General features: G+C 39.3%; 2 protein-coding genes across 2 annotated transcripts; one reads left to right on the top strand and one right to left on the bottom strand.

Moving 5' to 3' along the window:
* Positions 1–2096: 2096 nt before the first annotated feature.
* Positions 2097–12392, bottom strand: CLHC1 (clathrin heavy chain linker domain containing 1). Its single transcript, XM_040552600.1, has 10 exons — positions 12162–12392; positions 11830–12076; positions 10844–11033; positions 8533–8748; positions 7793–7850; positions 6738–6844; positions 5219–5450; positions 4272–4474; positions 3332–3505; positions 2097–2287 (listed from the first exon to the last, which is right to left on the bottom strand). The coding sequence occupies exons 2-10, from the start codon at positions 11989–11991 to the stop codon at positions 2097–2099; spliced, it is 1533 nt and encodes a 510-aa protein (XP_040408534.1). The 5' UTR covers positions 11992–12076; positions 12162–12392.
* Positions 12393–12497: 105 nt separating this feature from the next.
* Positions 12498–14698, top strand: RPS27A (ribosomal protein S27a). Its single transcript, XM_040553036.1, has 5 exons — positions 12498–12824; positions 13152–13206; positions 13298–13383; positions 14076–14207; positions 14516–14698. Exons 1-5 carry the CDS (start codon positions 12777–12779, stop codon positions 14663–14665), a joined length of 471 nt encoding a protein of 156 aa, XP_040408970.1. The 5' UTR covers positions 12498–12776; the 3' UTR covers positions 14666–14698.
* Positions 14699–15240: the final 542 nt, after the last annotated feature.

The raw sequence follows: 15240 nt of genomic DNA, 5'->3' as shown, positions 1-15240 counted from the left end.
GTTGACCTGTGAGTTCATCATGTGTGATGATACCAGACTCTGGAAAAAGCTTTCCAATGAAATTCCACTGCTCCACATTTCACAGTCAGAAAGTGTAGAAGTCTGTGGTCGCCCTGGGGGTGTCAAGCTGAGCTAAGGAAAAGATCAGGTCTCAGTAAAGAATGCTTCAGTTCTGTTACAGAAATAACTATCTCAATCTGGAAAATAAGCATTTTGTGAACCCTGCATTTCTTATAAAACCAAGTGGTCCCCAAAGCATGTTAGTAATTCTGGAAAAATGTACTCAAATGTTAGTCAAAATTCAGCTGCAATCGTATGTGAATTAAACATCACCTAAGTAATTTTTTTTCCTGAATACACTCAGAAATAGGTGCCATAACAAATATTTTCAATCTCATTGTTCCTTACTTTCTTCTGACAATTTCAGCTCCTTCTCCCCCCTTTCCTTCAAACAGAATTTTATCAAATGCCTTTTGACTTTTAAAAATGTTTTAAATTCTTTGTCAACATAGCAGATGTAATACAAAAAAAAATATATTAGCTTAAAAAATAAATTCTACCTGGGAAAAGATGTGATCAGCTGAGACAACTACAAAGGCGTCCTGGCAAGGCCTTGCTCCTTCGCATCACAGAAGTTACATTTTTCTACAACACCGAAGAGCTACTAAAACAGCCAGTCTTTGATAGATTTGAACCACTCAAGGTAAAAGTTGTAATGTTCATTATAAAGACTGTATCCCTAATGAAACCTTCATAAACTACAAGCTCTTCAGAGCAGTAATAATTCACAAGTATTTGGAAACATGTTATTAAGTGCCAGGAATTACTATATATATATATATATATATATATATATATATATATAAAATACATATATATGTGTGTGTGTATATTTATACATTTAACAATAATTTATTTCAGAAAATATCAATATATTTATGTATTTAATTTAAGGGTTATATTTAGAAGTCATTATTCTAAATGTTAAAAATGGAAATTGGATACCCCTCTCTGTTCTTGATTCACACCCAATACTTAAAATATCTGCAGACTTCTATTTTTCTTCTTTTAAAGAAAGTTCTCTTGTGAATCCTAACTCTTCAGATTCACCCATATAACAAATATTTCCTATTAACTTTTTAAAATGCAAAAATGCATTAAAAATTAAAAAAAAAAAAAACAGCAGTACTCATATCTAGCTTAATTATAGAGATATCTGTTATTTGGGTACATGTAGCACAGTGACAGCAATAGATGACATTCAGCATTCTTCCTGTTTATACTGGTTGTGGGCTGAGAGCTAAAAACAGGCTCTGCCAACACGCACCCAGCATAAGACTATAGTTGGACATCTTCCTTTTTCTAAGGCTGAATCACCCATCTCTTAATAATTGATCCAAGCTAAATAAGACTTCCAGTACTGGCTCTTACATTGCAATATGGTCACTTAATTCCCACAGGAATCCAAGAAGCAGTTGGATGTGCATAACTGAAACCTAACTTCGTTCTAAGTAAGCACTTGTTGCATTTTGACAGGATTTGTTAGATTATCAGGATAATCTAACTTGTACTATGACTCTAGTGATGGTGACCTTTCTGGCCTACCAGAAAAAAATAAAATAAAATAAAAATAAGGCATTAGGGTGTGTCTACCTTGCACAATGCCCTATTGTACAGTGCCCTCAGAACGATGATCCATGAACACCAGTTTCCCTTACCCACACTGATTCCAAACCCTGTGCAGTATCTCCCTCCAGCACTATCCTAAAAGACAGACGTGATGTACTGAAGCTGAGAACAGGGTGGATAAAAGAAATGTGTATCATTACCACAGTACACCACTCCAGAGTGTCATATGCCAACTTTCTTCTACATTAAGGATACATTTCCAGTTAAACAAAACACTGCCATGAACACATTCTCACACAGACACATTAAGAGCGACAAATAACTGATACTTTCTGGTAAAATAATTCTCAGCACTGTTTTCTGCATGCTTACTGTTTACTGTAATTCATACAAAGAGCTAAATGGACTCTTCACTTGACTGCTGTAACAGCTCCCTCTGTTGTTACACAGGAAAACTACCAGAGAACCTATTCCATTATCCTTGTGTCTTTTTCATCTTCAAGTTGTGAATTGTCAAACACTCCATCCTGTGAGGTGGGGACTGACACAATTTTCTGAGATAACTTTTCATGCTTATTTTCTGCACAGGTAACTGCTATCTTATTCCAGTCTTCCCAAGTGCTGACAGCGTCACTTAGAATAATCTGTTCCAAAGCATCTTAGGGAAATTAAAAAAAAAAAAAAGAAGAAGAAAAAAATAAAAAGAAAAAATAAAAAGAAAAACAAAAAAGAAAAAAAAAAGAAAAGAAAAAAACACCATATATAAAGACCCTGTATTTGCCGCAATAAGCTTTGTATTAATTATATTAGGGATACTGCACAAACCAGACGGATCAGTTTTTTCAGATGGATTATAAGTCCTATGATTGAGGAAAGAACAGCTGATCAAATTAAAGACTTATAAGAAAAGCAGTCTTTAATTGAAAAGGATTAAAGGCTAAAATCTTTGATTAAACTCAAAATCATTTCTGAAACCCAGAAGAGCAACAGAACGACAGAGAAGTGGCAGACACCAAAGTTAAGAGCAGTTAAGGGCAAGATACAATATATACAATAGATGGAAATAACCATTCCTGAGTGGAGATAACCTACTTTGCAGAAACATTATCTTTAAATTTAAGCACTTTTCTTGGCTAAGTCTAGGCAAATAAGCATTACTTTTCCTGCAGACTCTGCAGCACATGCTGCCCACGTGGTTTGTTGCAGCTGTCTGTCCTTGGCTTGAGCTCACGTTGCCTGAAGGCTTCTATACCTGGCAGTGTAAACGCTCTGGGAACTTACAAATCTTACATCAAAGTAGGACTTTGGTTATTTCTTTTTTACGTCCTAAGCAGTAAATAAGTTACTGGTTGTCCAAGAGGCAGCCTACAGAGTCTCTGCTAGAAGCAAGCAAAGTGCCTGCACAATTATTTCAGTGGTTTGGTTGCCCCAAGAGGTGCTCTGTGCAACAGCAAAGACTGAACCTGTGTGTGTGAGAGCAAGCAGGATGGGCTGTGAAATCTGACGTGCGTGACCCTCATCCCTGTGGGAGCTTCAGAAGACACAAGAATGCACAGTTCAACTTTGCTGTGAAGGAAAAGCTTTTATTTAGTTTCCATTATAAACAAGGAGCACTGAATCCACAGTAATTTACAGGCTGAAACTGGAGTTGAATTAAAATGTCAAGTTTGAAAGTTTGTTATTCAAATTTTGCTGTGCTTACTTTTATTGTTCATTTCCTCCAACAGCTGAAAGCCATGCTTTTTGTGTTTGGCTGAGATAAAAGACAGGATTGTAGCCCCCATAGATGAAAATGGTGGTTTTCTAATCCACTGTTGACTGAGACAGCAAATTAATGCAGTGCTAGGACAGTTTTCCAATAAGAAGAAGTAATCACCTGAAAATCAAACACCAAGATTATTATATATTTGCACATGGTCACCTCTCCCCTTTCTCACTATAAAAGAACACAACGGTTTTCCTAAACACTGTGCAAAAGCTACTATGTGATTAAAATCTAACCTTCATTTACTTGGAAAAAAAAAATCTTTTCTGTAATTATTTTAGAAATCTCACAGAATGAGAAAATGAGCACACAGCAGAAAAGAACTTAATATTGAAAATCCGCCTTTAAAATGATTTGGAATATGGTCAGGGAATAAAATAAGAAAAAATAATAAAATAAGAATGAAAAACTGTAACTTAACTGAGCAACAACATTCTAAGCAAGAATACATATAGAAGAAAAAAATGACGCAGCCAGAAGTCAGCTAAGTGGAAAGGAACCTAAGAAAGAACATAGGACACCCTTCTTTCCTTTCATTGTTTGATTAATAAACTCATGATCCACCAGAGGGCTAAATCTTTGAGATTTCCTGCAAGCCTCCTACTGGGGTTTTGGGAAATCCCTCCGGTGATTTTCAAACAAGTGTACAAAAAGAAATTCCTTATTTCAGAAGATCACGCATTGATATTATGATAAAGCATACAGGGTCTTTTAATCAGAATTCTTGAGGTCTACTTAAACATGATGACAAGTTCAGATATTTCAATTCACTTCAAATTCCTTCTGTACAAATGTGGTCCAAAGCATCGTCATTAAACCTAAAATAAATAAACGGTAGAACAATCATGAAAGACAATACAAGCGCCTTATTATTTACCTAAAGAAAAATGCTCCACTTGCTGAATATAATCCGCTGCTCCAGCAATTCGGCCCTGTTTACACAGGCACAACACAACTTTTTTGTATGCACCAGAATGACCATATGCAGCCTGAGCCAAAGCCAGGCATTCCAACATGTTGTTTGGCTCCTCTTTCCCATAATCATAAATAACGTCTCTCACTGCCTCGGAAAAGGTTAGTCTGAAGAAGACAAGGCAATAAAACAGGCCAGCATTCCTAATATGCTTTGTAACTTCAGAATATTTCAAAATGAGCTCCAACATAAGTGGATTGTATAGATGGGCATATTTCTGCATGTATAACTATTAAACTATACCCCTTTTTCTTTCTGCCTCTCTTGCAGCCTTAATTCTCTACATTTTAAAAAGTAGCCCCTTCCTTCTCTTTCTTAATGTCTCAACTGCCACAGAAAGCAATAGCAACCAATGGGACATGTCGTTTAGAGATTACTGCAATTCCAGTCTGTGGCAGCTGGGAGGAACATTCTTACATTCCTCCTGGACATGGGAGATTCAAAGCTGCTTTCAGAGAAAAGGAAATGCTCGCATTTCTGGCATCAAGAGAAGAATGAAAGAAACCCGTCTTTCATTAATTACAGTTTTCTTAATCCACAGTAGTGTGAAAACCTTGCATCTGTATAGTTTTTAACTACAGCATAAGAGAAAAGAGTCTCAAACAAAACTGGACTCTGCAGTGCTGCAAGAAAGGTTGACAGCAACGAAACCAAAATGTGTTCTTCAGAACTTGCTGTTGATAACGCTTATTTGATCTATGCTCATATTGAAGTTAAGATTTAACAGTGGGTTTAATAGGAGAATAAGAAAGGACACCCATTAATGTATTTTTGGTTGTGTTTTGTTTCAAAGGGTTTAGTTTGAAGAAAAGGAAAAGCCTCATGGACCTCAGTGCAGAAGAACCACATACCTTTGCTGTGTAACCCAATGGTTTACCAGGTTTAATTGTTTTTCAGACAACGCATATTTAATTGCTTCCAGAGTTACAGGTAAATTTGGAAGGTGTCCAGCTGCAGTACTTGCATTTATGAGAGTGTCAAAATACTTCAGCGAGGGCAGATTTCTCCCTTCAAGACAGCTAAGAGCTGAAGGGTTGAAAACAAAAGTCACCCAGAAAAGTACAAAGAGAAAAGTAACTTTCACTATTTAAGACTTCCTATGTTTTAGTCTTTGTTTGCTGACACACACCAAAGGCCTCTGACACAATTCTTAGCAAATCTTCTCTGAGGTTGTGTCATATAAAATGCTACATTAATCGCTCAAAATGAAGGTTGCTCAGAACTGAAGGCACAGGAATCATGACAGTATTTTACCATTGACAGGTAACGGTAAATCTCAGGGGGAGAGATGGTTGGGTATTTAAGCCATATAGTTTTTAAGGTGAAAATACAAGAAATAACATTGTAAATTCCTTCTTACTGCTTTCGGAATATAAGATCTTCTGTTAAGACTGATTTAGTAAATTTGTAATTCAGATCCCACATATTAGCTTATCACAGTTCTTCTCTTGGTTATTACCTTTAAAATTGAATGAAAGCCAATAAAAATATGTACACACACACAAAAAATGTTGATCTTGTAAAGTTCAACCACACCCCTATGATTCCTTCCAGATGAAGAACAAAATATTCAGCTGCTCTGATCTCTGATACCACCACTACCACTGAATTTTGCATTTCCAAATACAAGCCAAAACATTGAGACAAAGACAAAATTATATAGACTATTTTTCATTTACCTGGGATATTTAAAATCAGCAATAGTTTTTACATATCTTAGATTTCAGAAACTATTTTTAATGCAGCTAACTGGAATATTGCTTTACAGCTCAAAAGGCTAGGCTTACATAGTTAACACATATAACAGTCAAACTAGCAGGTGGACTTTTGTTCTTGTCTACTACATGTCACCCCTCAGCAGAAACAAAAACAATTTCAGCACAGCTTTAGGAACAGCTTTACACTAGACCTTAAGACCATGGTAACAGGAATTATACTTCTGCAGACCCTGAGCCCCAGAGTGATGGAAAAGGCCTTGCCTGTAACATAATGAAGTCTATTAGCTAGTTGTAATTTCACCAGCCACACATTTTTTGAAAAGCTTACATAACTGTTTATGTTCCATTCTTTTCCCTAACCCACTGCTTACCCCAGTGCTGCTCCAACAGTAAAAACAAAAACAAAACAACAACTGTTGTAAGCTAGCTATCTCCTTTCCTGCCTTTCAGGGCATGTGCTTAACATAGAACAAAGGAGAAAGAAAAAGCCTTACAACTTTTTTGTATTCAATTTGGAATTTTAAATGTAAGCCTCAAAACCCCACAAAAAAAAAAATCTTGTTTGATAAATCCCAAGATCCTAAGCACTAAAACAACTAGCTTGACATCAACTAAGATCCAGTAAGAATGGATCCAATTATCAAGTTCTTACATTTAAGATTCTTTAGAGCCTCTTCATTACAGAGAATTGCTCCAGGAGAGTTTATTGCACATGTTGCTGCAGCATCATACTGACCACTTGAAAATAATTCACTGAAACTAGTAAAGAGGAAGAAAAAATACAGAGTATATGCTTTGCAAACACTAAATAAATACACATACACAAAATGGCGGGCTAGTGAATAGCAATCCAGTCAAGAATGCTAAATTTTAAGAATACACAGCTTAAAAAATATATATTTTAACCTAGTACATCTTTATCGCGTTTTCCAGTATGAAGCAGCAATTTTCGTTCCCCACACATCCAGTTACGTTTCTTCTGCCTCACTACCTAGCGCTTTTGAGAGTGTCCATAATGAAAACTGAGAAATCTAAGAGGGAGTTATCTGGGCAATTGTAAAGAGAAATCAACTGTATTTTAATATAAGGCTTGTAAAAGATTGTGATTTGGGAGGGACTAAGAAAATTAATCAATTGCCAGAAACAGAAGTGAGTTACTTCTGTTTAACAGTTACACAGCAGGCTATATGAGATGAGTTGATGAACTAATTCCTATTTTTAAAATCAAGTGATTATTTAGTGATGAGATCTAGGCATCTAGAAGTAAGCCTTTGCATTGGATGCTTTAGAAAAGACCAGTAATGTCCAATTTCCTTCAGGTATCTGGACACTTTTGAAAAACCCTCAATTTCATCAAACCCTCAATTTTGAAAAAAAAAACTACATTTTACCTGTAGGTACTAAACCATATATATTTAAAATTAGCTTGTCAGTTTTCACAACACAAGGAAGTAAGCTAATCATACACCTCAACAGGTGGTCTCTTCAATGTTAGTCCCTTTAGAAAAAGGACCAAAGAAGACCCTCTGAAAGCGGACAAACCTTTGATATACTGTCTATGTCTAAATGCCAGCACTTTTTACAAGCTCCAAAAGGGTCACAAAAAAAAAAAAAAAAGGAAGGACTGCATTCAGGCATTCAGTATGATATATTAGCTCCAATGTTGTAAACTGCTAATACAGAGCACAATAACAGTATTCTTTTTACGTTTCAAAATATTCAAGTGAATTCTCAGCCACTTTACTAGGGACATCAAGAGCTGAAATATAAGATATGGCAGTGTAGGGTAATCACAGTACTACCTCAACAAGCAAATCAGCATTAAAAGTGCTAAAGCATTTAAAAACAAAACAACAACAAAAAAAACTTTATCAACTGATACATTTATATGAAGGCATATAATTTAAGCTGAAAATATTTTCATGTATTTTTAAAGAATTGAAACAATCTCCTTAAGTGGATGATTGTTTAAGACACACCTTTTGCCACATCAGTTAAACTCTAAAGACAGTTTTCCCGCCAGTGCCCTCAAAAATGAAATACCTCTCTGGAAAAGAGACGGAGAAAATACTATCTTAAAGACCGAACTCTTAGTTCACTACAGCTGACTGTCTACTCTCACACTCTCATTCTTGACTGTTTTGACATTTTATTTTAATGATTTTACCTCTTTCATCATTTTTCGTGATCTGAGAGGGGACATTTTGCAGGGTGATAGTCTTGTCTGATTTTGCACAGGCAGAAATAGCATTTGCAACTAATGAAATTCTACAGATAGTTGAAGAGGGAAACAGGTATGTTATCAGAAGAGTTTCATGAATGCAGAAATATTCATCATAGGATCTGCAGTATCTGTATTAATAATTGATTTATGTCCTGAGGCTTAATCTGTAAGACTTTAAAAAATGTCAATGTGACAGAAAGAACATATCAAAAGGAAGTGTTGCAGATGCTTGTGAACCTGAGCTTCAGCTTTTCCCTCTTTGCTTCAGTTGCATCTCTTATGGCCAGTAAGTGCAAGAGTTCTTGTTCTAACTCCGTCTTTTTCTGATGAGGGATGTACTTCCTGTCCCCATCTTTTTTCAATTCCAGCAACCATCTGTCTAACTGAGCGAGATGTTTAGAAAGAGAATCCAAGCTGAGAGATTCCTCTACACTCAGACCTGTGGGAGAACAAAATGCCTTTCATGAGCTCTCAGCATCCCTCTTGCAAGTCTCTTCCAGGTCTTTCTTTTGAGGAAGTCCAGCAATAACTCTGAATCATAGAATATCCCGAGTTGGAAGGGACCCATAAGGATCATCAAGTCCAACTCTGCTGGACTCTCTCAAGTCTCAAGTCACAAGACACAAGAGATACAGAGGTTTGATTATATACTCTGTTTTGCTCTCTGCTTCTCCTCTAAGTTAATTCCTTACACTCTTTTTTTTTTTTGTTTGGTTTGTTTTGTTTTTGTCTGTCATGGAGTTCAGATGTGATACTCAGTCTCATAAGGTTCTCCTGTTGCAATTCACACTTGGCTCACATCCTTGCCATCCTGAATACCTCAGCACCATCAGGAAAGATGATACTTTTTGTTTCTACTCTCCATTTCCTATCTTTTAAACAAATATTTATACAAGGAAAGACTTTGCTTCTTACGCTGCCTGACTTACTTCAAAGATTTGCCTGAAGCCTTTTGAAAAATCAAGGTTGTGTCATGTCACCCCACCCACATTCTTGTACCTCCCTGCAAAAAATGGAAGGACTTCCCCAAGCAAAGGTAATGTTCACTCTTCCCAAACAAGCTGTATTTAGGCGCACATCCACTTACGCTGCATCTCTTATTATTTTTCCTGTTTGGACTTTAATCTTGATGATCTGTAATTCTCTGAATCTCTCACATCCTTACTTCCAACAGGCATCAGATTTGCCACCTTCTGGTCCTCAGAGGACCTATTCAGTAGCCAAATTGCTGCTCCCATAACCACCTACGAAAAGGTGCCTATAAAACACCATAAAGCAACCCAGGGGCACATTTCAGTTGGTGTGAGATGGGGCCAGTTACATCCTTGTGCCTTGTTGAGTCCTCATTCTTGCAGATGCCAACAAGATCCGCTGCAGACGGGTTTAAGTTGCAGCTTTAAGGAATGCCCTGGCTTGCATGAAAGACCAGAACAATCAGCTGCTGCAGATCCAGCAAGCACAACCAACTCTCTCTATGCCTGCCCTGGGGCAGATTTAGCCCTCATAAGTCCCCAACTCCTGCTTGTCATCCTAAATAAGCGAGAGGCTGAGCTGGTGGTAATGACAGGCTTTTTCACTCCCTCTTTTCTGGGCAAAAAATAGTAAAGCCGTCTGATGACAGGAACACAGGCTGATTTGCATCTCACTGATAAACTGCAGTATTCTGGGTGGCTTGCCTTTTTATTTGGTAATCATTATTACTTAAAAACATACTTAATGTAGAAGAAATGCTCACAATAGCAGAACCTTGGATTTACCTGGGATGGGCTTAGCAGGATGTACTGTTTTCTCATGTGACAAAGGTTTCAGAGGGCACCTTTCCTATATTTTGAATTTTTAATATTTCATTTTTAATTTTTGCAGAATTCTTCTCAATAGCTTTTATTCTGGGAAAACAAATGAAGAAAAACCCCAAACAAACAAAACAGGAACTGTTACCTGGTCATTTTTAATACATCAGGCTGCAAGAATATTAGTACCAAAAGTTTCTGAACTTGCTTGGTCTCACACTGTTTTGCTGTTTTCTGCTCCCCAGTTTGACATATTCTATTTCAGACTGCACATAGCAAGATAACTGGCTCTTTGCAGAATTCTACTAGATAAATGCAGCTATATAGTACCTTCTTAATATAAGACTGTAAACTGGGGAAAAGTTAGCAATTCACTTTCTTTTCTGTATTTCTCAGCATCAGACAATGCATTTTAGCAATGACTGTTCACTATTACGTTCTATCATTCTTATAAGTTGTGAGACAGATGTGTAACTCCCAAGCCTGATCCTACATTACCATGCAAGCAAAGCCTTTGCTGATTTCAACTTAGCTTTAACTGCGCAAGAATCAGCACCAGGATCTGAAGAACAGAAATCTAACGGCAACTTTTAGCAAGGTTTTATACAATCACTGGGAACTTCCATACAAAACAAACAAAACAACGAACAATTAAAACATAAAAAAGTGTCAGAAGTCAACTACACTTATTTACGTCCTAATTAAAACAACATATTTTGTTCTAAGCATCATGAGAGAGAGCTTACTTGTCTTCAAGCTTCATTGCTCTTTTCCTATAGTATAACAGAGCTGTGGACTCAGATTCCAGAGCTTTTAACCTCCCACGAAAAAAAAATGAATTCCTTTGGCCATTCTTAATTCTGGTAATAAATGCCTTATATTCCTGTTTGATTGAAGTCAGGATGTTCTTGTACGCACTAACATACTCTATTATCTGTGAATGTATTTTTGGATGCAATATTTGTGGGAAGAATCAACAACAAAAATCTTTCTGGAACTTTCTAATACACGATAGCTTTAAAAGAAAATGGCTAGACAAATCAATACTTCTTAGATCAAGCTCTACACCACCACTCTAACATAATAAAAAAGAGCTTCAAAAACAGGCTTGGAAAACCAAAGGTACAGGGGCCACACGTTAGTATGTTAAAATAAGTGAAGATGTAAAAGTAGACAGAGTAACCTTCATTCCTACTTATCCAGAAAGCTAGGTGTGCAAGAGTGTTTTATTTATTTATTCACAGCATCTTCCATTTCAGTCAGAATCTGAAAAAGGCAGATGGAATCAGGCAGGCAGGAATCCTTCAGAAGCTTCAGCAACAACTTTTCAGCCTAACTGAAGAGCAGTTGATGCTCATACGGGGCATATGGGGTAAAGGTCATGAGTCTTTATAGTTATGTGGTTTTTCTCCTGTTTCCAGGCAGCTTTATAATGTTTTATCATTTCAAATTTGGAAAAAAAAAAATTAAGAAAAGGGGTTATCAAGCATGAACCCTACTGTAATATAACTTCTGGTACTATGAATTCATCATAATGGCTTCTACTTGACCGTAGTGTACATAGCGGGCATAAAAGAAATGGATAAAAATGCACCAACCTTTGATCCGTGTAACAATACCTACACTTCACAATTGGTCTGTTTGTGTATTCTTCCTCAGAAAACAAAGCAGCAAAACACTCTTAGTGTGAGCTCTATTAGTCTTGCTCATTTACCTGAGAAATATATTACCTTGTCAAATGCATTACTGTATATAATGTAGCGCTCCTCAGAGGGCCCTTGCTCAGCACAGCCCAGTTTTTCAGTTTCTGTCAGTATGTTTCCTAGTATGCTCTCCAGAAACCTCCCGTCCTTCTCCAAAAGGAAGGGAGGGTTTCTCTGCTCCCCCTCCATGGCTTAGCATAGCAACCTGGCACCTTTCTGACAGAGAATCTAAACCTCTCTCCTGCTTTATTTAACGCGTGCTTCAGATCAAAACCTGGAAGAAAAGTTGAAATTGTTAAAATTGCACCAGGCATTTCCAAATTAATGTGACTCTCAGTACTGTTCCGTATCTAACTTACCTAAGACTTTTCTAATTCTAAGGATATTTGCCCAACAAACGCAGGCAGGATTTGTAGGCGTTTAAATTGCCTTCACGGAACTAGGAGATGAGGGCCCAGATTTCTGAGATTTCGCGCTGCAGCGCCGACTTGTGGAAACACAGCTACACAGCTACCGGGGGGGGAAAGGAAAAAAAAACAACAAAAAACAACAACAACAAAAAAACAGGCGGTCCCTAAAGCGCCGGCAGTGTGTATGTGCACGGCCACTCCGTGAGGAGAGCTCGGGCCTCGCACCGCCCCTCAGCCTCCCAACGGCCGTCACGGGCCGTTGGCGCCCACAGCGCGAGAGGAGCCGCGGTGCACCATGGGGGCTGCAGTTCCCCTCCCCTCGCTGTCCCGCCTTCCGCCTACGACTCCCATGGCGCAGTTCGGGTGTGGGGGTGAGACTACAGCTCCCAGCAGACCGCAGCGCGGCTGGCGGCGGTGAGGCACGCCGGGAGCCGTAGTCCCGCCGCACTGCCCGCCCTTCCTGCGGCGCGGGTGGAAACCCCGTGCGGGGCGGCGCGGCGCTCTTTCGCGGCGCCGCCATTCCGGGAGCAGGTCGGGGAGCCGCGCGGCGCGGCCGGGCTCGCCATGCAGATCTTCGTGAAGACCCTCACGGGGAAAACCATCACCCTCGAGGTGAGGCTGCACCCACCGCCCCGCCCCGGCACCGGGCCGACCGCGGCTCGCCGCGTCCCGGCCTCCGCGCTGCCGCTCGCCGCCGGGCCGGGCCGTGCCTCGGGAGCCGGTGCCCGGCGGAGCCCGGCGCTGGACGCGGAAGGGGCGGAACGAAAGGCGCGGCTGCACGGCGGACGCCGCGCTGGAGCTGCGGAGGGCTAAATGGCCGCGGCAGGGCCGGCGGCGTGCCCGAAATGGCTGCTGCTTCCCCTGCAGCTCCGCGCTAATTACATGGCAAAGCGTGAATATAAACTTGTCTTACAGCCCCGCTGCCTTGTTTCGTAACAGGTTGAGCCTTCCGATACCATAGAAAATGTAAAAGCCAAGATCCAGGATAAGGAAGGTAAGGTCGAGATGCACGTTTTGCTTTCTCCTCAGTTAGGGTGGGTCACGGTTCGTATTCCTCACGTGTTCCTCCTTTCTGCCACTATCAGGGATTCCTCCTGATCAACAGCGACTGATTTTTGCTGGTAAGCAGTTAGAGGATGGACGCACGCTGTCTGACTACAACATTCAAAAAGTGAGTAGGAAATGCTGAGAGGAGCGTGGTACCACCTGATGCTGTAGGAGCAGACTGGCTGTAGGTTGTGAGCCTAAAAAGTGCTTCAAATAGATTGAAACAAACTGATGAAGGGAGGTGACACTTTAGCTTGTGAAGTATTGATGCTAAGACTAGAGCTGGCAGTTGCTGCAGTGGAGGTCTTATCTTCAGGTCAGAAGGAAACATTTCTGAGGGCTACTTCATTGCTGCTCGTCAGCTCTGTAAGTTGGCACTTTCTGGTGAGTGATTTTAGGGGGCTAATGTGGAAACTGCTGCTGACTTCTGTCAGACGAGCAGCAATGCAACTAGAAAATGGAAGACAAGATTATTTTTACAGTAACAAATCAGTAATAGATTGGCTTAGTCACATCATGAAACTGTATTCTGCAATTTTAGTTAAAACTGAGGAATACAACCACAATACTTTTAATAGTATTTGAACCTTTAAGGCTTTGGGATGTGACAGCACACAATTCTCTGGTGCCTGCTCATTTGCAGACTAATGAGTGAAAAATCCTTTAAGAATTTTCCTAGTTGGCTGGAGGTTGAAATTCTGCTATTTAAGTATTTGCTGTAGATAAAAGAAAAGGCCTGCTTAAATACTACTCTTCGCTTGTGAAAGCATTTTGACTCTTTCAAATGGTATTCAAATTTTCTTATTTTACAAATAGGAATCAACCCTTCACCTTGTGTTGAGACTTCGTGGTGGTGCTAAGAAAAGAAAGAAGAAGTCTTACACTACTCCCAAGAAGAACAAGCATAAGAGGAAGAAGGTTAAACTTGCAGTGCTTAAGTACTACAAGGTATGTAGAACTAACTAGATGAAGCTCGATGAATGCTTTGCTCTCACCAGGAAGGGACTAGTTATAGCATACAAAGCCTGTAACTAGTCTGCGTGTCACCCAGCGTATTTAAAGTCCTTCTGTTTGCAAATACCCCATCTGTTAAATAAAACAGAAGTTTGTTGCAGTCAGGCACTTCAGAACTTTGTTTCTGTGTCAGATTCCTGAAAGCAATCCCAAAGGCTGCTTTGTCAAAGAAAAGTACTTGAAAATAATTTGTGCTAAAAGGTGGTGAGTATGTATGAGATGTTGCCTCTTGTCCTTGACAGGTGGATGAGAACGGCAAGATCAGTCGTCTGCGCCGAGAGTGCCCCTCTGAGGAGTGTGGAGCAGGAGTCTTCATGGCTAGCCACTTTGACAGACACTATTGTGGCAAGTGCTGTCTGACATACTGCTTCAATAAACCAGAGGACAAGTAAATGTACTAGACAATAAAAATCTGAAGTTCTGTACTGTTTAGAGATTTATTTCTGCACTGTATTTCCTCTTCACTGGTAGGACGAAGTTTTGTAAAGTCTTGTTCTGTGCCTCTTTTTGGGGGATGAGGTTCTTTTACCAGGAAAAAGGGAAAAAACAGCTATGCAAAGACCGCAGGAGAAACCTTTCCAGATCTCTTCTGAGGCTCATCTAACATGAATATTTAGTGATTTAGTACTTCAAATACACACTGTGCAAGCACCATTGCTAAGTTTTTTTCGAAAATATTCCATTCCCCCAGTTATGGTCAGGCATGAAAGTCTGATTTTGACCTGCTTTTCACAGCATTAGCCAGCCATGAACAAATATTCCTAGAAATGTATTTGAAGGAAGCAGGGTGTATTTGCATTCTCTTTTTTTTTTTTTTGTTCTGCCATAGACCACTTACAGTTAAGAGTTAGCTATTTAAACATGAGTAGATAGCACTGCAATTCTTATCAGGAAACCTGGGAGACCAAGAAGTCTGAAATCATACGCAAAATCAGTACTAGAGCAAAGAGGGGTCCCCACCATGAAG

The sequence above is a fragment of the Cygnus olor genome, chromosome 3, assembly GCF_009769625.2.
Source record: "Cygnus olor isolate bCygOlo1 chromosome 3, bCygOlo1.pri.v2, whole genome shotgun sequence".
In the NCBI taxonomy this organism is placed as follows: Eukaryota; Metazoa; Chordata; class Aves; order Anseriformes; family Anatidae; genus Cygnus; species Cygnus olor.
Note: the sequence above shows the minus strand (reverse complement) of the source record. Positions and strands in the feature narration are given on the sequence as shown.

Coding starts and splice junctions, on each gene's coding strand:
- CLHC1 (XM_040552600.1), bottom strand. CDS start 11,991: ATGGAGGGGGAGCAGAGAAACCCTCCCTTCCTTTTGGAGAAGGACGGG. Junction 7,851..8,532: donor GCTCAGGTTCACAAGCATCT/GCAACACTTCCT, acceptor CCATATCTTATA/TTTCAGCTCTTGATGTCCCT. Junction 3,506..4,271: donor AGTGGAGCATTTTTCTTTAG/GTAAATAATAAG, acceptor TTTGATTTTCAG/GTGATTACTTCTTCTTATTG.
- RPS27A (XM_040553036.1), top strand. CDS start 12,777: ATGCAGATCTTCGTGAAGACCCTCACGGGGAAAACCATCACCCTCGAG. Junction 13,207..13,297: donor CAAGATCCAGGATAAGGAAG/GTAAGGTCGAGA, acceptor TGCCACTATCAG/GGATTCCTCCTGATCAACAG. Junction 14,208..14,515: donor CAGTGCTTAAGTACTACAAG/GTATGTAGAACT, acceptor TGTCCTTGACAG/GTGGATGAGAACGGCAAGAT.